Source organism: Anomaloglossus baeobatrachus, chromosome 6 (assembly GCF_048569485.1).
Source record: "Anomaloglossus baeobatrachus isolate aAnoBae1 chromosome 6, aAnoBae1.hap1, whole genome shotgun sequence".
NCBI classification, from domain to species: domain Eukaryota; kingdom Metazoa; phylum Chordata; class Amphibia; order Anura; family Aromobatidae; genus Anomaloglossus; species Anomaloglossus baeobatrachus.
The window spans coordinates 508,879,702-508,905,527 of record NC_134358.1 but is presented as its reverse complement, the minus strand read 5'-3'; the positions used below and the strand labels follow the sequence as shown (position 1 = coordinate 508,905,527).

Here is a 25,826-nt window from a genome sequence, read left to right as displayed (position 1 = left end):
CAATTGAACCCCCAAAGATTATAGTGATCTGCCATCATTGGTGATACTGCAGTGCGCATCCTGTGGAGCCATTGGCTTCTGTGTTTTGTAATAATGCTCTATTTTAGCGAGAGGAACTTGTTCTATATCTTCCAGTCATGTGAAATGGAAGGATAGAGAATATTTTCTGATGTCCCTTTTTCAGTGTCAGGGACAGAGCCCCTAGAACACAGTGATGAATTTACAGCAAATCCGCCTGCTTCTCTGATACTGGACTCGTGGAGTCTGATGCTGCCACCTGATGGCTGCACTAAGTAATGAGTGCGAGAAGAAATGATTTAGGATTACAGTCATGTCCGGAGCCTTACAGGTACTTCTGTCCTTTAGGACTTTGAGAGACAAAGCCAGAAGAGAGTTATCAAGAGAAAGCAGGAGGACGGGGTTCAGGAAAATTCAGTGGTGATCCACCCCAGTCACACCATTACAGCCGCACTTGGGTTGCACAGCAGTTTGATGCTTTAAGTAGAATATTACAGAAGAGTATTACATATTCCCGATCTCTCTGTATAACTGTTAGAACGACAGATACTGCAATATACTGTAAATCTATATATAATTAATATATTGCTTACAAACTCCTACAAAGGCTGATGGGATCAGCTATTTTATAGAGCTGCAGGCACATGATTGACCAGTAGATGTAGGAAAAGGACTTGGAGTAGAACAAGTACTTATTCCCATACAAAATATATTTTTATTTAAATATTAAAATTTTTAATCACACACCACCAATGTATAAAAAATTACAGATACTAACCAATAATTGGTCAATTCTGTATAAAAGGAACAGAATTTACAGAGACCAAAATAATTGACACAGTGCAGATAAATATAGAGTGAGGTTCACATACAAGAAATCACACCATTAGCCAGACTTAACTTGAGGACTGTAAATGATTGTTCAGGCAAGGCAATGCATAGATGTAAGGATCACTCGGATAGTGTAGTCCATGTAAGTCCAAGTAGTCATAGGCAAATATTGTCCAGGTGCCTTTATTAGCAAGGTGAACCGTCAGTCATCATAGACAATTGGATTAAATCTCCACCTCAACCTCGGAGTACACTGGTCTAGCATCCATTTCTGTCCTCTGTGGATCTGGTTTACCTCTGCATCGGCTATCCATTCCTGGCATCCAGGGTGCCTCTGCTGCTTTCAAGGTCCTTATGATATTATGACACCATGTGAGGCACAGTCACCAGGCCTTACACAACATTATGACATGAGATGGACCAAAACATCATGACCTTGTCGGCACCATGACTGTAAGTGGCAAAGATGCCAAGGTTGGGGCCAAGAATTGCTGACGCAGTAGGCAACCAAGGAGGACTTATCTGAATGCTGGACTAGAGTCGTTTGAATCTTTTTGCTCGTCTTTAGTGATCAGTGTTCTATTTATTTCCTCCAGGTCGCAACCCTTATGGCTGCGGAGACTTGAGGGACACAGGATCATGAGCTTGGTTACAATACAAACCAATGTAAAGCCCTCTCATATGCATTAGACTAACATTAGTTGAACCTACCGATCTCGACAGTTTCGGTTAACAGTCTAATGTGTATAGTGGCCCCCACAGATGATGGGACTGATTATCTTTTTGTTCGAAAGAGATAAACTGTGGTCAGAAATGTCAAGGAGCACACAGGAGCATTAAGCAGAGCAAGTGCTCCTGAGACAGTCGGGTGAGATGGCGCAAGCCAAACATTTGACTGAACCATTGTTCGTCCGTCAACTATCTAATATGTATGGGGTGGGGGGCCTAACAGTTTCTTATCCAGTGGATGGGTGAAAATTTATATAGATAGTGGAAGCTGTGAGTTACACGTCTGTATCACATAGAACTCTTTTTGGCTCTTAAGGGGGCTTTACACGCTATATCGTTAATGGTTTGTCGTCGGGGTCAAGTTGTTAGTGACGCACATCCGGCGTCATTAACGATATCGCAGCGTGTGACACTGACCAGCGACCTCAAAAATGGTGAAAATCGTTCACCATGGAGAGGACGTCACAAACTCAAAAATCGGTAAGGGTTGTTTATCCAGGTGGTTCATCGCTCATGCGGCAGCGCACATCACTATGTGTGACACCGCAGGAGCGAGGAACGTCTCCTTACCTGCCGCCGGCCACAATGCTGAAGGAAGGAGGTGGGCGGGATGTTACATCCTGCTCATCTCCGCCCCTCCGCTTTGATTGGCCGGCCGCTTAGTGACGTTGCGGTGACATCGCTGTGATGCCGAACGTCCCTCCCCCTTGAAGGAGGGATTGTTCGGCAGTCACAGCGACGATGACGACCAGGTAAGTATGTGTGACGCTGCCGTAGCGATAATGTTCGCTACGGCAGCGATCACAAACAATCGCATGCGCGACGGGGGCGGGTACTTACACGCTCGCTATCGCTACAAATTGCTAGCGATATTGCTACCGTGTAAAGCCCCCTTTACTGTGGAAAAGGAATACAGAACGACTTGACATACACTTATTTGGCCAGACGTTTCTTCATCAGTACCTGGTGCTTTGGTAATTTTTAGCTTCTCTGTAGGTTTATTTTCACCAAATCACTACTGATGAGTTCTAGTATAAACTTTTTATTGTGCATCTGGTAAACATCATACAGCGAATGTGTTTTAGAGTCGTCTTATTGACCACACCACAGCGCTGGACTCTTACATGTGTAATTATACAGTCAGGGACAGAAATATTTGGACAGTGACACAAGTTTTGTTATTTTAGCTGTTTACAAAAATATGTTCAGAAATACAATTCTATATATAATATGGGCTGAGAGTGCACACTCCCAGCTGCAATATGAGAGTTTTCACATCCAAATCGGAGAAAGGGTTTAGGAATCATAGCTCTGTAATGCATAGCCTCCTCTTTTTCAAGGGACCAAAAGTAATTGGACAAGGGACTCTAAGGGCTGCAATTAACTCTGAAGGCGTCTCCCTCGTTAACCTGTAATCAATGAAGTAGTTAAAAGGTCTGGGGTTGATTACAGGTGTGTGGTTTTGCATTTGGAAGCTGTTGCTGTGACCAGACAACATGCGGTCTAAGGAACTCTCAATTGAGGTGAAGCAGAACATCCTGAGGCTGAAAAAAAAGAAAAAATCCATCAGAGAGATAGCAGACATGCTTGGAGTAGCAAAATCAACAGTCGGGTACATTCTGAGAAAAAAGGAATTGACTGGTGAGCTTGGGAACTCAAAAAGGCCTGGGCGTCCACGGATGACAACAGTGGTGGATGATCGCCGCATACTTTCTTTGGTGAAGAAGAACCCGTTCACAACATCAACTGAAGTCCAGAACACTCTCAGTGAAGTAGGTGTATCTGTCTCTAAGTCAACAGTAAAGAGAAGACTCCATGAAAGTAAATACAAAGGGTTCACATCTAGATGCAAACCATTCATCAATTCCAAAAATAGACAGGCCAGAGTTAAATTTGCTGAAAAACACCTCATGAAGCCAGCTCAGTTCTGGAAAAGTATTCTATGGACAGATGAGACAAAGATCAACCTGTACCAAAATGATGGGAAGAAAAAAGTTTGGAGGAGAAAGGAAACGGCACATGATCCAAGGCACACCACATCCTCTGTAAAACATGGTGGAGGCAACGTGATGGCATGGGCATGCATGGCTTTCAATGGCACTGGTTCACTTGTGTTTATTGATGACATAACAGCAGACAAGAGTAGCCGGATGAATTCTGAAGTGTACCGGGATATACTTTCAGCCCAGATTCAGCCAAATGCCGCAAAGTTGATCGGACGGCGCTTCATAGTACAGATGGACAATGACCCCAAGCATACAGCCAAAGCCACCCAGGAGTTCATGAGTGCAAAAAAGTGGAACATTCTGCAATGGCCAAGTCAATCACCAGATCTTAACCCAATTGAGCATGCATTTCACTTGCTCAAATCCAGACTGAAGACGGAAAGACCCACAAACAAGCAAGACCTGAAGGCTGCGGCTGTAAAGGTTTGGCAAAGCATTAAGAAGGAGGAAACCCAGCGTTTGGTGATGTCCATGGGTTCCAGACTTAAGGCAGTGATTGCCTCCAAAGGATTTGCAACAAAATATTGAAAATAAAAATATTTTGTTTGGGTTTGGTTTATTTGTCCAATTACTTTTGACCTCCTAAAATGTGGAGTGTTTGTAAAGAAATGTGTACAATTCCTACAATTTCTATCAGATATTTTTGTTCAAACCTTCAAATTAAACGTTACAATCTGCACTTGAATTCTGTTGTAGAGGTTTCATTTCAAATCCAATGTGGTGGCATGCAGAGCCCAACTCGCGAAAATTGTGTCACTGTCCAAATATTTCTGGACCTAACTGTAGATCCGGAATAAATTCAATGATTCTTGTACTCGCCATCTTATAAAAATAAAAATCATTGAATTAAAGAAACTAATCCTGTTTGCCCCAAAAATTGAAGTAAAGAAATTATTTTCATGCAATATACTCTTTTTGTTTGTTCACACGGCCCATACGCGTATAAGAAAAAGAACCAACGTTTCGGCATTTGGTTTCTCCAAAGTGTGGGTCACGTAAATGGATGCCATAGCGTGACCAGGTCCGCACACCTTCTCCATGCTGTAGTCCAAAAAGTCTGGGAGCCTCCATTCTGCATTGAACTTACCGACGTCACCTACACTTTACTTTACACTTAAAGCCTGATAAAGGCACAAATGCCGAAACGTTGGGTCTTTTTCTTATCAATGTGAACAATCAAAAAGATTTTATTCCATGAAAATAATTTCTTTGCTTCAATTTTTGGTGCAAACAGGATTACTATCTTTAATTTATAGATACAGAATGTTCTGCAGATGGGCAGGGCTGTATAGCGCGAGCACTTTACCCACAATTACTCCACACTCGCCAAGTACATTCTTTGCACATTTCACATCCAGTTTTGCTATTTTCAGGGTTTTTTTTTGCTTCTGAAAGCTTATTATAAATTCAGAATCAAATCCTCTCCTCCCAGTAGTGGATATGTTTTCTTGGCTGCTCTATTGGTATCGGTGGATCCCAAGTAGAACGTGGTATGTGGGCTGTGCGAGGGGAAATATTAGAAACATGTGTTTGCTATTTATTGCTAATGATGAGGCTTTCCATATGTTATTATATCGCCTGGTCATAGAATCCTACATTTGTTTTAAATACAAAACTGTTAAAAGAAAATGATTTATTGAGAATATATACATTGTCTGATGTGTCATTGTCTTTACCCTCCACCCTGAAGGAATGTAACGTTACTGGATCTCCTCACAAATTTGGAGTTTATCATTCCTAAAGAGTAACTAAGGATCCAGGAAGTTTCAATATATTTGGCCAACGCTCATAACATCCATACGCCCTGATTGTGAGGGTTTATATAAGGCAGGCAACCTCTTAAGGGAACCTGCCATAGGGTGAAAAGTGGGAATTTTTTGCTTTTATATTATCCTCACTACTCCCCTTATTATTAGGCTTTTTTGTCTTTTTTATTAATCCGTCATACGGCGCCAGAGATATGAGCCTTTTTATTTAGCGCACATTTTTATAGTTATTGGACGGCGGCGTGGCTCACAGGATTCTGTGGAGGAGTGTCTTTCGGCTGCTCTGCATTATTATTCTGTGACCCACGCCCTCTTAGTTCCAATTAGTACTAAATAAAAAGGACCATGTTTCTGGAACCATATGGCGGATTTAAAGAAAGGGGAAAAAAAGAAAAAAAATTATATTACAGGGAATCTGTCACCAGGTTTTTTCAATCTAATCTGAGAGCTGCAGAGTATAGCAACAGAGACCCTGATTTCAGCCATGTATTACTTATTAGGCTGTGTGCTGTAGTTTTGATAAAATCACTATTTTATCTGCAAGAAATTATCACTAAAGGACTAGTAAATCTGTTGCCATGTAGTCTGCCATATAAATGAGCTCTGTATAACCCGCACCCCCACCACTGATTGCCAGCTTTCTGTGTTCACTATACATAGGCAGAGAACTGCCAAGCAAGTGTGGGTGGGGTTATACAGAGTTCAGCATCCAGAGAACTGGTAGTTCTGCTGCAGATAAAACAGTGATTTTATCAAAATGACAGCAAACAGCCCAGTAATGTTTTTTATCATATTTATTACTATATGTTTGATATAATTTGATAATGGGCTTGCTTTGCAGAATGATCTTCATATATTATATGTTACTGTTTTACAGCAACTATATAGTCAGTTAATGGACTGCAAATACAGAACAATAGGGTTGTTTTCACACTATGTAATAATTGTTGACATGTATCCTGCTGTGTAAATGTAGCTTTGTCTTATGTGTGTGTATATATTTCTATATATTAGTATATATTTCTATATATTGTTATACATTTATAGCAGTGGGTTTTTATGTAATCCTTTGACATATGGAAGATAGACCATTACACTGGAGTTGTCATACATTTTTGTGTTTCAGAGTCCGTTTGGTGGAAAGAGGATCTCCGCACAGTTTGCCACTCATGGAATCAGGAAAAGTAAGTGGATGACAACTTTATAGCTTCATGTTATTAGCAGATATCACTACAGTTGTCAGTTGCAGCCTTTACTAATGTCCTTCCTATACAATTATCTAACGACATCATTACTTACACGTGTTATTTTCAGTGATCCAAATATCATTTCTTCTCTTAACAGATCCTCCCAGGTGTTCGAATAATAATCGCAAATCCAGAAACAAAGGGACCACTAGGTGACTCTCATCTTGGGGAGGTGAGTCTCCCGGCCGGTTCCTCCTATAATCCATTTTCATTTTTTTATCGTAATGCAAAATAAAAGATTTATTACCGATATGGTTAGAATGTGGCCTGCATTTGGATTGGTGCCTTAAATGCAACACCATCTCTGTCCATGATTTGTATCTGGTATTTAAGCTCAGCCCTAGTTAAAGGGCATGTGTCAGCAGGATTTCACCCCCTAAGGCCGGTTTCACACATCCAGCTTTTCGCTGCTTCGCCGACTCTGTCACACTCCAGTACAGTGCAATACAGTACAATGTCATCGTGGCAAGCTCCAGTCACATGCTCCGGTTGCGATGCCATTGTACTGTATTGCACTGTACTGGAGTGTGACGGATCCGGCAAAGCAGCGAAAAGCCGGATGTGTGAAACCGGCCTACGCGGTTATTATACACATGGAGCTCTAGCAAATAATAGTCCATCTGTACTTTTATCTAGTCAGTCCGTTACTCTGTTATTGAGAAATTGCCATATGAGTTAATATGCAAATTAAGCTGAGTGCTTTTGCGGGACAAAGCACTTTCCAAGCTACTGTCTCTCTACTTCTACTCTCTGCCTGATGCTGCTTTCACCTGACTGACTGATGGCTCCATTGCTTGAAGTCACACAGGAAAGAAACTGACAGTTAGGCTGGAATCACACTTGCGTGTGACTCGCGCAAGGATCGGATTGTACTGCCCGGACCGGCCGCCCGCTCTCCTGACAGTAGTGGGTCAGCTTCATGAGTTTCTATGCAGTTGATACCCTCTGTCATGAGAGCGGATGGCCGGTCCTGGCAAATGTGATCCTTCCACGAGTCACACACAGTGTGGCTCCAGCCTTAAAAAGAAGAAAGCTTTTCTACACTCAAAGTACTTCAGCCTCATTCATGTATTGATTCAAACAGCGATTTCTCAGTAACACAGAAACAGACATACTAGTTAAAGGTATGGATGGCCTAATATTTGCCTGAGCTACATGTGCATATAAACAGTTTGGGGGGTGAAATAAAGCTGACCAATTACCTTTTAAGCTCTAAAATATTGCTTAAAAAGAACTTGTCACGTGGAAAAAATGCTATAAACCTGCAGATATGGGGTTAATTTGCAGGTTAATAATAGTCTAAAATTCTGAACCTACCCGTCACCTGCACATTGAACCCAGCTGCCAGGAGGAAATGAACTTTAGTCCTCTAGGCAGCGTTCTGATTTCAGTCATGGGGGGCGGCGTTGGTGCATATCTATTCACCGCTCTGTGTATACAGAGCGGCAGCTGTAAGTGCGCCCCCTGCACTGACTAACAGCTGCTTAGCATTAGAGGAGGCCGTCAGTCAGTTCAGGGAGCATGGTTATAGCCGCTGCTGTCCATTCATAGAACCATGACCGAACCCATAACTGAAACCCAAATGCTGCAAGAAGGATTAAAGTTAATTTCCTCCCGGCAGCAGAGTTCAATGTGCAGGCCCCGGGAAGGTTCAGAACGCTATTAAGCTGCAGATTAAGCACATATCTGTGGGTTAACACAAGAAGTCCCAGAAATTTCGAGCTCCATAGGGTTCCAATGGTAGAAATGTTAAATGACCCCTCTCTGGGACTTCTAGTGTTAGTAGCATTTTTTTTTTTTTACATCTTGGAAGCCTTAATAGAAGAAAGTATACTTTATTGTTCTACTTGTCAGTGTTCTGGGTCAAAAAAAAAAACCAAGTCAGGGTTGGCAGTACCTTCAGGTATTTTCCTTTAATAGTTACAGTAAAGACGTTTTTGGAAATAATGGGAAATTACCTTATGAAACTTTGAAAGCTGAGAAGCTGCGGTGTCTTGGACTGTATTACTAGTCTAGTCCGATCTCATGTCTGTGAGACGCAGTCCGTGTTCGGATCACAGTCCGTGCACAGACCGGGCTCCACCGCTGGGCCTCCTGACCTGAGCAGGTATATGCCTATGACCCGCTCTCTCCGGTCAGGAGTGGTTGGGTATTCCAATCTGAGCCCCGACTTTGCACGTATGTATGAATCCGGCATGTTTTTTATTCACTGTCAGCTTTGTTGGTGTTGTTTTCGTCTCTTCACGCTTTATACTGTTGCTTTTCGGGTACTTTATCATGGTTGCTCTTTTTTTTCATTCTTAATCTTTTAAATTATTCTGTTCCTCTGCCATCTAATTTGTACTGTATCGGCAAATCAGAAATCAAAGGGCTCCGTACCAGAGACTTACAACTTATTGCTGTTTATAAAAGAGATTACATTCCGCTTCTGAATCGTGACAGAACATTAATCAATGAGATTTAGCTTTTCCCAGGGTTTTACGATGTCGCCTTTCTTGCTTAGGACATGAATGTATCATTCTGCTTTAGAAAAACGCCAATGTAAAATTACACACGATTAACTCGCGTCTGAAGTATTTTCTGTATTAAGATAATGACTTTCCTAGCAATATATTTCTTCTTTTATATATTAAGCTTTATAAGATTATTGATTGTAATTGATTTACGGAATATGATAACGGGTTTGGGAATAATTAACTCTTCCTCTCTTTTTAGTATTTATTATGAGAATACACGGTCTTATTCATGTATATGCTACAGATTAAATCTATAAAACCAAAACTTCTTACCACTATGTAATGGTGAGTTCTGGTCACTTTTATATAGTGTTAAGAAGTACCTGCACCATCTGTATACGAAGGTAAATTTCGAGTAATTTTGAAGGGAATTTGTCAGCAGGTTTTTGCTACCTCATCTGGGAGCAGCATGTTGTAGCCAAAGAGATCCTGATTCCAACTATGTGTCACTTAGATTACTGGATGCAGCCGTTCTTACACAATTAGAATTTCTAGATTTAGCCATGTAGTAGAACTGCTCCTGACCACACCAGGCTCTCTCTAGAGATTGTACATTGACACTGAGGTGTCAGTCAGAAGAGGGCGTGTACTGGACTGCTGTGCATGAGACAATATAGTCCAGCAATGATAATCACCATGTGATAAAGCCTTTAGTTTAAGTAAACAACAGCACACAGCCTGATAAGAGAGGCATAGTTGAGTTTTGTTTTTTAACCCCTACAGCATGCTGCCCTCAGATTACATAGCAAAAACTCGCTGACAGATTCCCTTTTTAAAGGGATGTCCTAATCTGTCAGCAGAAAAAATAAAAACAATAGCAATAGTTATGGAATAATTGAAAAACAATAATCACTTTTCCAATCCCTTGGAGATTCAGCGTATCAGCTCCAGAAGTCCCCCAGCCTTGCCATATTACCCTGCTAATGGATGGGAGCCATGTTGTCAGTAGTACAGCACATGGCCACTGAGGTTAATAACCTCAGTGATCACATAAGATGCTATTGGCATCATGGCCAGTTGCTTATAAGCCAAGACTAATTTTTAGTTGTTGTTTATTCACATTTTATGACATTTGTTGCTTTAAAATATTTTTTTTTCAAACCCCGTTTGCACAAAAGAGACCCCCAAATCCATATTATCCAACATCCATTAAGAGGTTCTCTCAACAAGGCAACCTCTTCTACAATTCAAGCAATAGTCCTTGATGTTATTTCCAGGGAGGTATCGAGCCGCCCCAGCTCTATTGAAACTCCTTAATTGGCAGATACTTGCCATAACACCACGTCAGACAAGAAAAATATTAATCAAGGGAATCTGGTATGTTTCCCAATGAACCAGCCATGCGCCCTCCTTATAGTAGATGGAGATAAGTGTGTAAATTTCGGCGTTCGATGAACAGCTCTGGTCAGCTTTAGAACACCGCTCTGATAAAGCTCACAACTAAACATGTTTTCCTTTACTTTAGTAAGAAATACCCAATTATTGATCAATATGTTAGATAAGGCTTTCAATCCCTTGAAAGACAACAACTGCAAGGAGTTTGTATGTTCTCCCCGTGTTTCCGAGAGTTTCCTCCTGGTTCTCCAGTTTCCTCCTACACTCCAAAGACAAACTGATAGGGAACTTAGATTGTTATCACCAATGGGAACAATGATAATAAAGTTTGTAAAGTGCTGTGCAATCGATATAGGTAAAATAAATACAATTAAAAGATATTTTTATAATTGCTTGCTAAAAGGACTGCAAAGGAAGGAAGAGTCTCCTTAAGAAAAGTTCTGGAGGTTGGCATACGGTCTAAAGGGAACACTATTCTCCTTGTGGAGACTGACACACCAATCTGGCATGCCAGTAGGGAGGAGAATTTATGCCGCAATGGTCCTCTGGTGTAAAGTTGAAGTCATGTGACAAGGCTCGTTAAAGTTCACTTTTGACTTTTAGGATGGCTACCTTCAATAGGTGGCACTAGAGTTTGTCTACGTCCTCCCTGAAGAGACAATTTGCAAATTTCCCAGAGGAGCTTTACAGCTATAAGTCTCCTCACAACTGGCATGCTGGATTGGTCTGTCAGTCTCCGCAAGGAGAATAGCTTCCCTTTTAGATCCCATCTTACCCTATCATACAGCCACATTAGATCCCATACTTTGCACCGGCGAGAGGCAATTACCCTGAAACACAGTGTCCGCAAATTGAGGTTCTCATCTGGCATAAATCCTAAGTCATATGACAAGGCTAGTTAATGGGTCACTTTTGACTTTTAGGATTGCTACCTCTAATAGGTGGCGCTAGAGTTCGTCTACTTCCTCCCTGAAGAGACAATTTTGAAGGTTGGAATAAGCAGCCATCCTGTTCTTCTTGGTGCTGGTAATTTGACACGTCCAAGTCTCACACTCTATGGATGGACTAGATTTTTTTTCTAACCCGAACTCGTAGGCATATATGAGTTAGTTGATTTCGGGACAGGATATCTGCTGCCAATCCTGACTCGCCCGTGAAACTCGGACATGTGAATCTGACATAAATGTTCAAAAGGATAAAATACCTGCCACCATTTGTTACGATTTGATAATATGTTGATCTTTTGGAACATTGGTGTTCGGGTAATAAACCATCAGCCTGGTCTTGACCTGGTGACTAGTTCTCTTTATTTTCGGAAGCCAAATGTTCTTATAGATAAAGGCAAAGTCACTGCACAAAAGGTTTACATTCAAATAAATAACATATTCTTGCGTTTTTGTTTGTAGATTTGGGTTCATAGCGCTCACAATGCCAGTGGCTACTTCACAATTTATGGAGATGAGTCGCTGCAGTCTGATCACTTCAGCTCTAGACTTAGCTTTGGAGATACGCAAACTGTCTGGGCAAGAACGGGATACCTGGGATTCTTAAGAAGAACGGAACTAACAGATGCAAATGGCGGTAGGAAACTAAATGGATCCTTACATTATCGGTTAGAGGTTTTTATCTTTTTTCAGTATTAGAAGTAGCGCCATGTAAGTGTATGTACCTTATGAGATTCACGGTCAGACCTTCTACAGGTTATATTAAGAGCCCAGTATACAGAGCCCAGTTCTGGGTCAATGGAGACGTTGTCATTTATTTTCTTAACCATCCCTCAATCTCTTTCCTGATCACTGTTATAATACTGATGTTTTCTACAATCCTCATTAATTCCAAGAAATCATATTAGACTGGTATTGGTTTTTACATGAGCAGAATGGTAGCTCAATGGGCTGAAAATATAGAAGTTATAATGAGAGTAGATTTTTTTCTCTTTTCTTAATGATTGACAAAACTTTGCTGAAAAGTTTGTTTTTCATCCTTGTAGAACGACACGATGCTCTTTACGTGGTTGGGGCACTGGATGAAGCAATGGAGCTACGAGGGATGAGATATCACCCAATTGATATAGAAACGTCTGTGATCAGAGCCCACAAGAGTGTTACAGAATGGTAATTGCTTTGTTTTTTTTCTTTATTTAAATTCTATGGCCCTGATTCACCAAAACCGGTGATTTTCTAGCTGGTCTTGATGAGTGGGCATGGTGGAGTCGTACACTTCTGATTTAATGAAGAGGTGCGTGCCGCTTCATAAATCAGAATTGTCTGGCTAGTGATGTGCCAATATCCACCTCGCACCAAATCTTATATATCATCTGCTATTGGGAACACCACAGCTCACCATGAATTAGTTGAGCTGTGGCGTCATGCCCCCATCGCATCTCCGACCATCTTGGAAGTGCTGGTTGTTTTATCTCAATAGGAGGGGAAATTTTATAGGAAAGTCAGGAAAAGGATGTCAGCAAAAGACAAAGTCTTTACAGACCATCAAGCAACTGTTCTGTTGTGTGTAGTATCAGTCTCGAGATCTAAGGATTTAATCATCCTTCAGTCGGCAGACATTTTTTTATTTTTGGCCTACTGTAATCAATTTTATGTTGATTTAGTAACTGATATTCTTTATATATGTATACAAATGTTTGGGCCATATTTTTTTTAACATGAAAAAACCTTCTAAGGTTCCCATAAATAAGAGGATCAGTTGAACCTGACAATTTCTAAGGGATTGTTTGACCATGGGGGCCTGCCAATATTCCCCTGAAAAGAAAGATTAGTCATGTGAAATTGAAATTACTGAATGCCGCGATGACACTCAGTTGAGTTTTCAGCAAGACTCGATCTGACAGTACCCCTCCCTCTATGAGGGGCTGCTGGACCCTCAGGACGGATGACAGTGATGAAATGCCCTAAGTCAGAGACTGGTACCAAAGTGCTCTCTACAGGACCATAACCCTGCCAGTGAAATAAGTACTGCAAAGAACAATGAACGACTCGAGAATCTATAATTTTTCGATAACTTAAACTCCAAAGACCCATCAACTGAGACAAGAGGTATGGGTCGTGAACCCAGGAATCAGGAATTCTTGAGAGCTAGTTTGGCCATGGGGGCCTGCCAATTCTCCCCTGAAAAGAAAGATCAGGCATGTCGAATTTAAATTCTTGATTCCTTATTTCACAAGAGAGAAACCTCCAGAGGTCTTTGCCTGCTGGTTACTTGCATTTTCACATTAAAAGCCCGTGCATCTTTAGGCGAGCTGACTATGCACGTTTATGGGGGGTTGGAAAGGATGGCTTGTTTGGTGAACTGTTTTAGTGGTCCTTTGGATAGTTTAGGTATTGTATGTTCTAAAAAAAATGTATCAACCCATTTGGCCACTTCAATGACCCAGTAAGAGTCTGGTTTTAGTATCACTATAAGCAGAATATTGATGATGAACATTTTCTAGTAATTATCAGATTTCCATTGGTTCTAAATCCAACTTTTTCTCACCCTTCTTTCTCCTATTAGTGCTGTGTTTACTTGGACAAACTTGTTGGTCGTTGTGGTAGAGCTCGATGGCTCTGAACAAGAAGCCCTGGATCTGGTACCACTAGTCACCAACGTGATCTTGGAGGAACATTATCTTATTGTAGGCGTGGTTGTAGTAGTGGACATTGGTGTCATTCCTATCAACTCCCGTGGAGAGAAACAGCGTATGCACCTACGAGATGGGTTTTTGGCAGATCAGCTGGACCCCATTTATGTGGCCTACAACATGTAGTCTTGTAATTTTAAAGGCTTCCATGGACTTCACAATAGATGTATAAATTTTTTGTGTCCACTAAAAAAAAACAAAAAAAAACACAAAAAAAATTACAAACTTGCAAATAGGGGATTTAAATTTTGCTCAGAATGGATCAGTTTTTGTCATTTTAACTTTCCAATTTCTCAAAATTGGGCAGACAGAATGTGAAATGTGCTTTTGTTTTTACCACTACATTTTAGCATCAAGAGACTTTTTTTTTTTTTAAGGTACTTTGCTGCCTCAGTTTAACAAGCTGAGCACTATGCAGGTCTCCATTGTACGAAGACCTGTGTGACCCCTTGGCTTTTTTATTATTTAAATGCCAGTTTTTACAAAAAAATATTTTTTTTTATCTTTTTTTTATTATTGTTTTCATTATGTAGCTATATACCTTTTATGAAGGATTATTTTGTAATGGAACGAAATAGGCAGGAAAAAAATATATGGTGACAGGATTGTTATGGGGTTTACATCTGTGTGTTGGAGACATTTTGGATCTAGTCCTGGTATTTGGGAAATGAGAAATGGTACAAACACACACACAAAAATGGGAAAAAAAAATCATAATGGCACACCATGTAAAAGAAAGGGTCAACAATCACAGTTTTAGCTTTTTTGGGTACTGGATTGAAGCCAAAGTTTGTAAGCTGCTAATCTGTCCAGTGTTTTAACCCCTTATTATCAGAATGGAAAATCTTATTTTATTGTGTTTTATTTCTCCTTCTGATACAGTAAGGAAAGATTATCGGTTGCAAATCGTAAAGTAGACTTTAATATGACTACTGTAGAAAGTCTTTATTTAATGTTTATTTTGCCTCCTTGGGGCTGAAGAATGACGGATTGAGGTTATCTATTTTAACCTAGCAATTTCTTTTCCCCAAGATGGTCTACATAGCAATTCCTAATTAAGCACACAAATTGCTGTTCATCTCAGATTGAGAGGAATATAACTAGCGATTGTTTAAAAAAACCTAGTATGCATTAGATGGACTTCGGCAAATATCTTTGTACTGAACTAAAAAGATAAAATAAGTTAACTCTCCATATGTAATTATGTATAAAATGTTTAATTTATTTTGATCTCTTTTAGAAGTATAAAACAAAAACAGCATTCGAGAAAGCGAAACTTCTTGTAATGTTTGGTAATATAAAAAAAAAGCGTTGTATTATCTTGAGTGGATAGTATCACATCAAATATATATATATATGAAATAATAAATTCACTAATGGGTTATGCGGGAAGGGATATATTTTAATGTTTACGATGCAGTACGTGTCACTTGCATGGTGTCTCCCACTGTATATAACTGGGTGTTATTCACAATCTTCGTTCGAAAAAAACTGCAATCGTGGATTGCCTGTGTTCCCGTATACAAGATTACTCTAGATACCAGCAAGTGGATTTTAAAATAACCATCCTTTAGATGGTGTACAAAACGTATGTCTGATATGCACTATCATTTTCTTTTTTTTTTTTTTTTTGTTTTCTTCTAGAGAAACAACAGTAGATACAATTGTATAATGTGTGTGCTGATCGGAGGATGCATTTGATATGTAAAAAAAAAATCATGTTGGGGAATGATGCCGTTTTCAGAAATTCAGAGTCGTATCGTCATCGTCCTTGTTTAGAAATGTGAAGCCTCACATCTTCCATGGGCGCTCGATATTGTCTCCATCTGCGTCTGATTTACTGACTTTAACGACGCCTTCAAATTCAAATTTTTAACTTGCAAATCTCAAATTTCCAATTTAAAAGGCATAAGTCATGTTTGTTTGTTTTTTTTATACTTGTTAAATGGAGGCGCCATCCATTAGTCTATTACACTTACATCTTTCTTACAAATCGCATCATTGCTGCCTCATCCTTAATCCTGTGTAATATTATTTACTTCTGACAAAAAGTCTTTATTTTTTGTAATTTTGTTTAATTCAGAGAATGCAGCAAGTCTTTATCTTCTCACAGGGTATCCCAAATAAAAAAAAAAGAACTTTGGATTCAGGCATTCATCATTCGGAGAATTTGTGTCCACAGACAGGCTTTACTCACCATGGATGTCCGCCAGCTTTATAATATGGATCTAGTTTCTGACCCAGAAATGGAACGAAAGTGGAATTGCAAATATTAGATCATTTAGCGTCCTGCTCAATTCCGAAAAGCTTCAGGAGTATGGTCTATAGTAGTATTGAGCGAGCATGCTTGCCACTGTTCGGTACTCGATAGCGCATTGGGGTGCTTGAATACTTGCGGTGCTTGGCCAAATTTCGCAGGTGTTCTCATGTGTCATCCGTGAAACAACGACCACAATGCACAGGATTGCTTCACTTCATGATGTGTGCAGGTTTCTCGGGGAGAGCCAATCGCAGTTTCTGAATTACTCTCACTGAGTTAAAACATTGTTTTTGGATGTAGCGTATGAAAAGAAAAAAAAACTCCTGCCCTCCCTTCACCCAGAAAGGCTGGCTGTATGTGGACATTGAGCCGAACTGCCCAATCATTGACTGCCTTAGTGCTCATTACTTGACTTGAGCCCTTTCGGAGCGTCTGACCTGCTCGACTCGAGTAACGAGCACTTGATGATTTTAGTGCTCGCCCATCCTTCGTCTCCAGTTATTTCTTAATCTAAGTTGTGAAAATACTGTATATCTGCAGGCAAATACTGGAACTTCTCTGTTAGGAACGGGCAGACTTCTGTGCCAAATGAGGTCCGACTCAAGGGTTCATTTAGTAGAAGTTACAGAAGAGTTGGTAGGGCAAATAAATGAGAACTAAGAAACACTATAAAGGGAATGTACAGAGGTGTCCTTCCTAAGCTGTTCTCTAAGGCCAACATATTACAAGATGTGTGTGCAACAAACATGAAAAAACCCTACAGGTCCAATACTTACCATCGTAATAGCAGGTCTCCATGTTAATAGAACATGTATGTTTGAAGGGATATTCTGGTTCCACTCCCCTCCATATCGAGAGGACAAATATCTACACGTACCTGCTGGGAAACATGCATGATCGTCAGGTATTGTCCACCTGTCCTAGTCTGGGGTCACATACCTGCTAATCGTGCACGTTTTTTGAAAATTATCAGTAGATGTGCAATCTGAAATTGAGTAGAGTCAGAATACTCTTTAAGGTATATTTTTTTCTGTTCGGTGGCTGTGAGTCTGTGATATATGCCTCCGACAGATGCTATCCATCACCCATAAGCTAAGTAAACTTTATTTATTTTTTTGCTGGATGGCTTTGAGAATGTTTTGATTTGATGATATTACATATTTGTAACTTAACGCATTAACACATTTAGGAGTAGTTAGGGAGGGGAGCACATGAACAGGTAGTCCCCAAGCTACAAACATATAACATACCTATGACTAGTAGTTACAAATGTAAGATGTAAAAAGAAAAAAAAACAGCTAGTACTTACCTCTGCCCACCTCTCCAGCCGTCCTTGTGTGCTATATTCCCAGCCTCTCTACTATAGGCCAGGACTTTAGGCCACATCCTTGGCTTTGGAGGTCACTGTGCACCCTAAAGTTGTGATGTGAAGACTAGAGGTGAGTGAACTAGAGGTACAGGGTTCGATGTTCATACCAAAAGAAAGACTTTACAAAAAAAACAGAGTTTGGGCGCTTCACGTATGCAAATCATTCACACGACCATCGCTGTGCTCGGGTACACTCGGTGCTCAGCCCAGTGTAAGCCACTTGCAGTATTTGATCGGCTAGCACTGGGAGTTATAACAGCATGATCGGATGTAGTGTGCACCAAACAAATTAAAAAAAACCAAAATAAAAGCCCTTACCCCCCACCTGCCCTCCGGAAGTGATCTGTTTATGGCTGGTTGCATGTTGGCGAAGACCTAAACTGTCCAGTTAGTGACTTCCATTGGGGTTCAGGTCAAGTCCAGGTCCAAAATCAAACTTTTTCTAAAGTCTGACTGATTCCCCCCGAACCAAACTCGCACGGGTTCACTCATCTCGAGGGAAGATATGCACCATGACCTTTGAGACCTGGATGCGTCTGGAAGTCTTAGCCAATAGTGTAGGGGCTGGCGATGCAATGCACAATGGTGGAAAGATGAGGACTGGACATTGTTCACCCTGGGTGAGTGTTGAGGTCTGTGTTAGTTTTGTTGTTTTTTTTTTTGTTTTTTTTACCATTTGCCGACCTTTCCAATTTTGATACAGAGAATGTACCATGTTTGTAACCTGGAGACTGCCTGTACATCCCTACAACCATTCCTCAAATGCATCTAAAAAAATGAAGTAACTTTGCAAGTGTTCTTCATTGAAAATCTCCAGTCATTTTGTGTCTACAGGTCCTACGCACATATATGTACCATTGGTAACTGATCCTGCAGTCCTTCCTTTCACTGCTGCTTGCTAACCTACTGAATATATGCTACTTATTACAAGGGAATAGTTAGAATGATATATGGCTGCAGGATCAGGCTACTCAGAGTTTGTAAAGACAAAACTGTAGATTTGTATTGAGGATGGTTAATAAGGTTTCTTTTTTAGATGCATTGGAGCAATAATAGCTAGATTCAGATGTGTACATGCATCCCTGTTAACAAGAAATTCAACTTGAGCACTACACATTTTTTACCAAAAATAAAACTTGTATTAGCCGACATCCTTTTGCTTCCCGCCTGTTTCCTTCTACTGAGCTGGTAGTTGCGGTAATTCAGATTTCCTGCAGATTTTCAGTCCCGCTGACTATAAGTTTTATGGACGTAGTCCGAGTTCTTTCAGCAATCTACAGGCTCCCGTAACACAGACCTGATAATTTTGTAGTTGGTGGAAGTTGAACGGCCCCTGGAATTTTTAATTTAAAAAGTAGATTTGAAAAGAATGTCAAACAAAAAGCAATTTCCTTAAGCAATTTAGTGAAAAGTGGAGCTTCATGTTGGGTAATTCTGCATGCCGGCTTCTACCTTCTGCTGTTTTCTTATTTTCCAGTAAGGAAACTTTTCCTGTAGAGACTAAATATGTTCAGAAGTCTACAATATGTTTTGGATTTGATGAAGACGATAAGCATTTCCATTTTGCATTCACCATTCAGTTAGTCAAAATGTAAAGTGACCCTCAGTTCTTTTTTTAGGCTCTGGACATGTTTTTTTGACATGTTAGAGATTTCTTAATAGCAATCTGTCTTCTGGTCTTTGCGCTGCACCTGAGAATAGCATTATAGAGGGACAAAGACCCCGATTCTAGTGATGTCACTGAGCTGCTTTCTGCAGTTTTGATAAAATCACTGATTTCTCTGCTGCAGATCTGCTAGTCTTCTCTATTATGAACTTTTTATAACTCTGCCGACACCACTGATTGGCAGCTGTCACCTATAAGAACAAAAATATCCATCAAAAAATTATGTCAATAACCAGAGGGGAAATAGTAAAAATAATCCCAGTGAATCTACATAAGCATATAAGCTTTCTACCTATGTACAGTGTAGACAGAAATTACCAATCAGCGGTAGGAGGGCGCGGATAGATAGAGCTAATTCATATTGAGGACTGAATAGCTGCAAACTTGCTAGTCTTCTCAGTAATAATCACGGTTTGATAAAACCAACATTTTATCAAAATGACAAGAAGCAGCTTAGTAAGTGACACTTCGCTGGAATCAGGATCTCTGCCTCGATATTGTTGCTACCAGATGAGGTAGCCAAAACTTGGTGACAGGGTTTCTTTCAAACCAGAAAGAATATAATGTTGATTTTAGGGGATGTGCGCACACAGAAGTTTTGTTTCTTGAGCAAAAAAATGCACCCTTTGGCCGAAAAAAAAATGCATGTGTTTTTGCTGTGTTTTGGTGCGTTTTTGCCGCGTTTTGGTGTTGTTTTGCACATGCGTTTTCCCCACTATATTCAATGGAAAAAATGCAGAAAAGAAGTGACATGCTACTTCTTTTTTCTGAACCTAAAACTGCCGACAAAAAAGAAGCAACATGCACACATCCTTTTGGATTTCTCATAGACTTTGTTGGGGGAAAGTCATACATGTAATTTATGACCACAAACTGCACCAAAAAAGCAGCAAAAAAGCAGTGTGTGCACAGGGCCTAACTTTTTAGAGATTAAAGCTCCAATTTATTGGCACAGAAATCCAAATAATCTGCATAGATGTCAAAACAGTATCTTCCTCTATCCATTGCATGATAAGTCTTAGGATCTCATTGCTTACTGACTTATAAAAGGGTTGTTCCGCTAGATAGAAATCTTTAGCTGTTTTTGTAATTAATGTAACCTATTGATATACTTAAATTATAAAGCTCCACAATGTCCCGCTGTCAGCTCCATCTCCTCATTTTCTTATGTCGCATAAATGTGGAGACGGACTTGATATCGGGGCTGGCTGAATCATATTAATAGCTAAACTATCTTGGTCGAATTATACGGCTTACCCACTAAAATGAGCCAGTTAGCCAGCGCTTTGCATCATGCGTTGACATGGAAGGAAGTCTCTCCTGTAAAAGCAATTGTGCAAATGGAACCGCCACGACTAGTGCTGACAGTGATACATTGGTGGAATTGTAATATTGAAAGAATAATATTAAGATGTATTATTTTTTTTTATCTAGCTGTACAAATCTTTTAACCCATTCACGCTCCATGGCAGATATATACATCATTCAGAGAGTCAATGTGTGTGGAGCGGGCTCGTGTGTATGTGCCTTACTGTGGAGCCACCAAGAGACCAGAAAATCAGGGCATCCGGCCACAGCGTTTACTGTGCTGCAGGCATCTACTGTAATCACTGATCTATGGTCTCCTTAAGAATGTAGTCTGATGTTGACTTGAAAATTAGGAGTGTAGAGGTGAAAATCACTACTACAAACGATCGAGACTCAGATTTAGGCCTCGCTCAGACGTCCAATATGTTCTATCCGTGGTATTCATGGAAGGAACACGTAGCCATTGTAGTCTATAGACATGTTCAAATGTCCAGTTTTTGCGGACCAATTGTCTACAAAAAAAAATTGGAGACGTCCATTTTTGTTCAGAGCTAATGATCCAATTCACTGATTTGGCGAAATTTGGACTGTCATAAACTTGGCTAGTCCTCGCCATCCCTTCGTCATCGAGTTCTGTCTGTTTTCTCCCTTTTTATTTGTATGCGAGAAAAACTGTTGTCACACCGGTGACTTGCTGACCAAAAATGGCTGAAAATTGGCCTCAGCTTACTGCTGAAAATCAGCCATTTTTTTCTTGCATACAAAGAGGAAGGACGTCTGAATAAGGCTTTATCGGGGGTTTCTGATTTTTGACTCGTCCTCATTATCTGTCTGGGAAGAAAGGATTATGGTTATATTTGTGAAGGACCCATTGTATTTGACACTGTACAGAAACCTTGGAATAAGGCAGGTAATAGAAAAGTGGAAAGACTTGTAGGCAGTATTCCCCAGAGGAACATTATTATAAATTGTAATTCTGATTTATATTTTATATGGTAAATTATTGTAAAGGGAAGATGCTACTTATATCTATTAAACATGGATTATATAAGTTCTCTTATTTTGTACTTTTTCCATTTAGCTTCCTAAACATTGGATATTCTGGGGTGATCATGAGATTAAAAAAAGGATTCCTTAACTTCTCACTAAAATAAACTCATCTCTCTATTCACTTAGACTTAAGCACTACACGAGTAAAGTCCCAAGATGTATCAAGTCCAGGCGTCTGTATAGGTATTAATTTCTGGAAATTTTTACTTTCTCTTATTTATGATTTTTAAGTAAGCCTTTATAAGATAAGGGGGAAAAAGTGTTTTTGTTCTTTTACACAAATTTATTATGGAAAAAAAAATAAATAAAATTGATGAATAATATGAATCTTCTTAGTTGATTGACAGAAAATAAGGGATAATTGCCATATATTACCAAAAATATCCCTATTAAATATCCCAAATATAATTTGGTGCCCAAAATTTAGAAAAATGTAACATCCATTCTGTAATAATATGTATTTTGTTTTACATATCAAATGGCAAAAGTGCCTCCATTTTTTTTAAAAAAAAAAAAGGGTCAGGATTTAATAATCCCAAATATTATTTTGTCAATATAATTTTATTTAATTTTTTTTAGGAATATTTTGATTTTTATAAAAAAAAAATGTATGTCTAAGGGGCCCTTTGCACACTACGACATCGCAAGCCGATGCTGCGATGCCGAGCGCGATAGTCCCCACCCCCGTCACAGCTGCGATATCATGGTGATAGCTGCCGTAGCGAAAATTATCGCTACGGCAGCTTCACATGCACTTACCTGCCCTGCAACGTCGCTCTGGCCGGCGACCCGCCTCCTTCCTAAGGGGGCGGGACGTGCGGCGTCATAGCGACGTCACACGGCAGGCGGCCAATAGAAGCGGAGGGGCGGAGATGAGCGGGACGTAAACATCCCGCCCACCACCTTCCTTCCGCATTGCCGGCCGGGACGCAGGTTGGAGATGTTCCTCGCTCCTGCGGCTTCACACACAGCGATGTGTGCTGCCGCAGGAACGAGGAACAACATCGTAACATCGATCTTTCCCAATTCATGGAAATGCCGGACCCTACACCGATGATACGATTACGACGCTTTTGTGCTCGTTAATCGTATCAAAAATGCTTTACACACTACGATGTCGAGAGCGACGGCGGAGGTGCGTCACATTCGATTTGACCCCACCGACATCGCACCTGCGATGTCGTAGTGTGCAAAGGGCCCCTTAGGCTTAGATTCAAGGTGCAGACATTTTTCCATAGGTTAAAGCTGGATAATATCACATTTCATCACGGACTCTAGCGTCCATCCAAACAATGGGATTTAAAAAGAGATACTTTAATCGGAAACTTAATTCTGTAAAAGATCTCTAGGGGAATTTCACCTGCGGTAAATTTCGTACAAAATTTTCTGTCATTATCCCAAATACAGTATCTGAATGAAGTTTGCAGAAATCCTTGCACCTACAGAAACCAGCACATTCAGATGTGTCCTGGATTACAAGGATAACTTGGATCTTTGAATGGACACTTTGTTATGCTTAAAGGGAATGGGTCATAATGAAATTACCTATTTTAAATCAAGGTTTTGTGTTGGCTGTAATTTTTAAAAAAATGTTTGCCAGTGTTTTTTTCCCCCCATATCACAATCTGTTTTAAAAATAAAAATTAAAAATCTTGAGGAAACCTTACAAATTTCACACTGGCCACTGGGGATTTATTTTTTCAATTCTAACCCCTGTTGTTTCAGGAAGCAATACATGTACATGGCCACAATGGTCGGACCCCGAATAACTATTCGAGTTCAGATTATTTGTAACTAATCTCAAAGTACTATTCTGGTATTCTTCACGAATAAGAAACCTAATACAAGTCAATCAGGAACCTGAAAAATGTTCTGGTTCATGCATTAGGTTCGTTATTTGTGATGAATACCGGAATAGTAGTCTGGGATTCGGTACGAAAAATCTGAACGTTCATCACTAATCATGATTCAAAAATAAAATGAGGAATCTTGCAATTTTCACACTGCCCACTGGAGCTTTTTTTAGCAGGTTTATTATCAACAGAGGCAGGATTACAATGACAGGTAACTCTCTATATGTAGTTGAAAACACAGGCTCCAGCAATCACAATAGGTGATGTCACAGCTCCCCTCACTTCACAGTGATGCTTTAATACAAAATATATGCTCAGGGTCTGACCATTGAGGTAATGTACATGTGTTGTTTCCTGAAACAGCAGGAAGTTAGAGTTGAAAAGAAATAAAACATTGCTGAAAAAAACATGTAACATATAAACCTGATTTAAACACTAGGCAATTTTGTGACGCACTCCCAAAATATGGATACGGTGTACCTTGATGATCTCTGGGGTCTGTTTACATGGACTTTTAGAAATCTCTCTCTCCATAGCCCCGGCTTGAATTGAGCATATATTTACATACTATACCTCCACTCCATTAATTGTCTATGGGACTACTGGGAAGAGTGAAGCACTGACACTTCCTCTGGCAGTTCCATAGACTGAAAAGTACAAAAGCCGAACATCGCACCATGCAAGACAGTGCTCTGCAGATAGGGGATAACTTGCTATTTTGGGAGTAACCTAGAGGGAAATTGAACATTTAGTGACAAATTTCTTCACAGGATACAGCTGATTGCTATGGGTCCCATTAAAGAGACACTTTGCGAACTGGGTAGTGTCAAAAAATTAAAGATTGTCCAAAGCTGTGAACCTTTTAAATCTTTCCAGTTATAACCTGCAAAGCTGTGCAGCATTTGAAGGCAACTTAAAAAGTCGATTGGCATGTCCTACGACTAGCCCACTGGACTGCATGGCATCTATAGAACACTAAAACGTCACGGCCAAACTTACAGGTGGCATATGCTTTTAAAGAAATTGATTAAAATAGTAATATCATATTAGCAAATTGTGTCCAGATATGAGGCAGCCATTATACCTTCACACTTACAGTAAAATGTGCGTGATTAACCCTCATCATTCCATACTCAGGAGAACTCCATGACAAGTTTATGGTTCTCTTGTGCCACCTTGATACAGTGAAGCCATCGGTATATTCATGAGTTTCCTTTCATTTGTCAACTACGAATAGACGATTGTGTTGTTTGTGGTGGTAAAACGATTCTAGTGAACTTTTGAACACACTTTACAAGGAAGCGGTACCGACCTGTTGAGCTTTTTTTGGTCTTGTGGACTCAAAATGCCAGCATCTGACCTCAGGTATTAGACAGAAAGGAGCAGCAATGATCCACTTTAAGATGGACGTCAACCAACGATGTTGTAAAGACAGAAACATGTAGCACTATCTGCCTGCGAATAGGAAATGTAAAATAATAGTTATCCAGATCTTTGTGTATTGTGCCCATCGTACATGACACGTGACTGCTCTATGGTGCTGGCAAGGTTAAGAAACAGCAATAAAGGAAGATTCTGTGTTAGAATGCGTACTGTAGATAAACCATTCATGGGATCTCGTAATGTCTGTCTTGTGACCTTTTGTGCTTTTTTATTTTTTCTCTTATGTGGGTAGACCGAGAGGAGAGTGCAGATAAACCCATACACACCACACACGGTCCAACAGATTCCTCATGGTGCTTGTTTTATGATCTATTTAATTCTGCTTGACACTTTACCCCAGGGAAAGAGCGTCCCTGTCTATCAGTTGAATGTTAGCAGAAGCGTTACTTCATGGAGTGTTGACTGGTTTGAGAAAACGTCATTTACTCAGCCAATCACAGCTGAACCGATAATAATTAATAAAATTTTTATGTGCAAAAGACAGCAACCTTCTTGTATGTTAAACCACCAGTACGCTTTGTACATCTGTGATAACGCCTGTTTTATATTCAAATGAACAAATAAAAAGCTTTTATTTTTGTTGCTCTGAATATCTGCTGTGCTTGTCCTTTATTTCATTATATAGAATAGAGTATTTATTGATTTTACAACAGAACCTTACCGGGATAGATCACTTAAAAAATAGAATGCATACAAAAATTCAATGCAAACCACGTAACAATATAGTAAAGACAAATGGAATTGACAAGACAATGAAACATGAGGAAGGGAAAGGGGGGGGAAGAGCCCAGG

At 40.0% G+C, this 25,826-nt stretch overlaps 1 protein-coding gene across 8 annotated transcripts in view; it reads left to right on the top strand.

Moving 5' to 3' along the window:
- Positions 1 to 25,624, top strand: part of DIP2C (disco interacting protein 2 homolog C) — a 655,955-nt gene extending 630,331 nt beyond the window's left edge. For all 8 annotated transcript variants that reach the window (XM_075315465.1, XM_075315466.1, XM_075315463.1 and 5 more), the window contains 5 exons: positions 6,477 to 6,534; positions 6,695 to 6,769; positions 11,855 to 12,029; positions 12,439 to 12,562; positions 13,959 to 25,624. In XM_075315465.1, the coding sequence (XP_075171580.1) occupies positions 6,477 to 6,534; positions 6,695 to 6,769; positions 11,855 to 12,029; positions 12,439 to 12,562; positions 13,959 to 14,211 (685 nt within the window). In that variant the 3' untranslated portion in view covers positions 14,212 to 25,624. The remainder of the gene's footprint in view (positions 1 to 6,476; positions 6,535 to 6,694; positions 6,770 to 11,854; positions 12,030 to 12,438; positions 12,563 to 13,958) is intronic.
- The last annotated feature ends 202 nt before the right edge of the window (positions 25,625 to 25,826 follow it).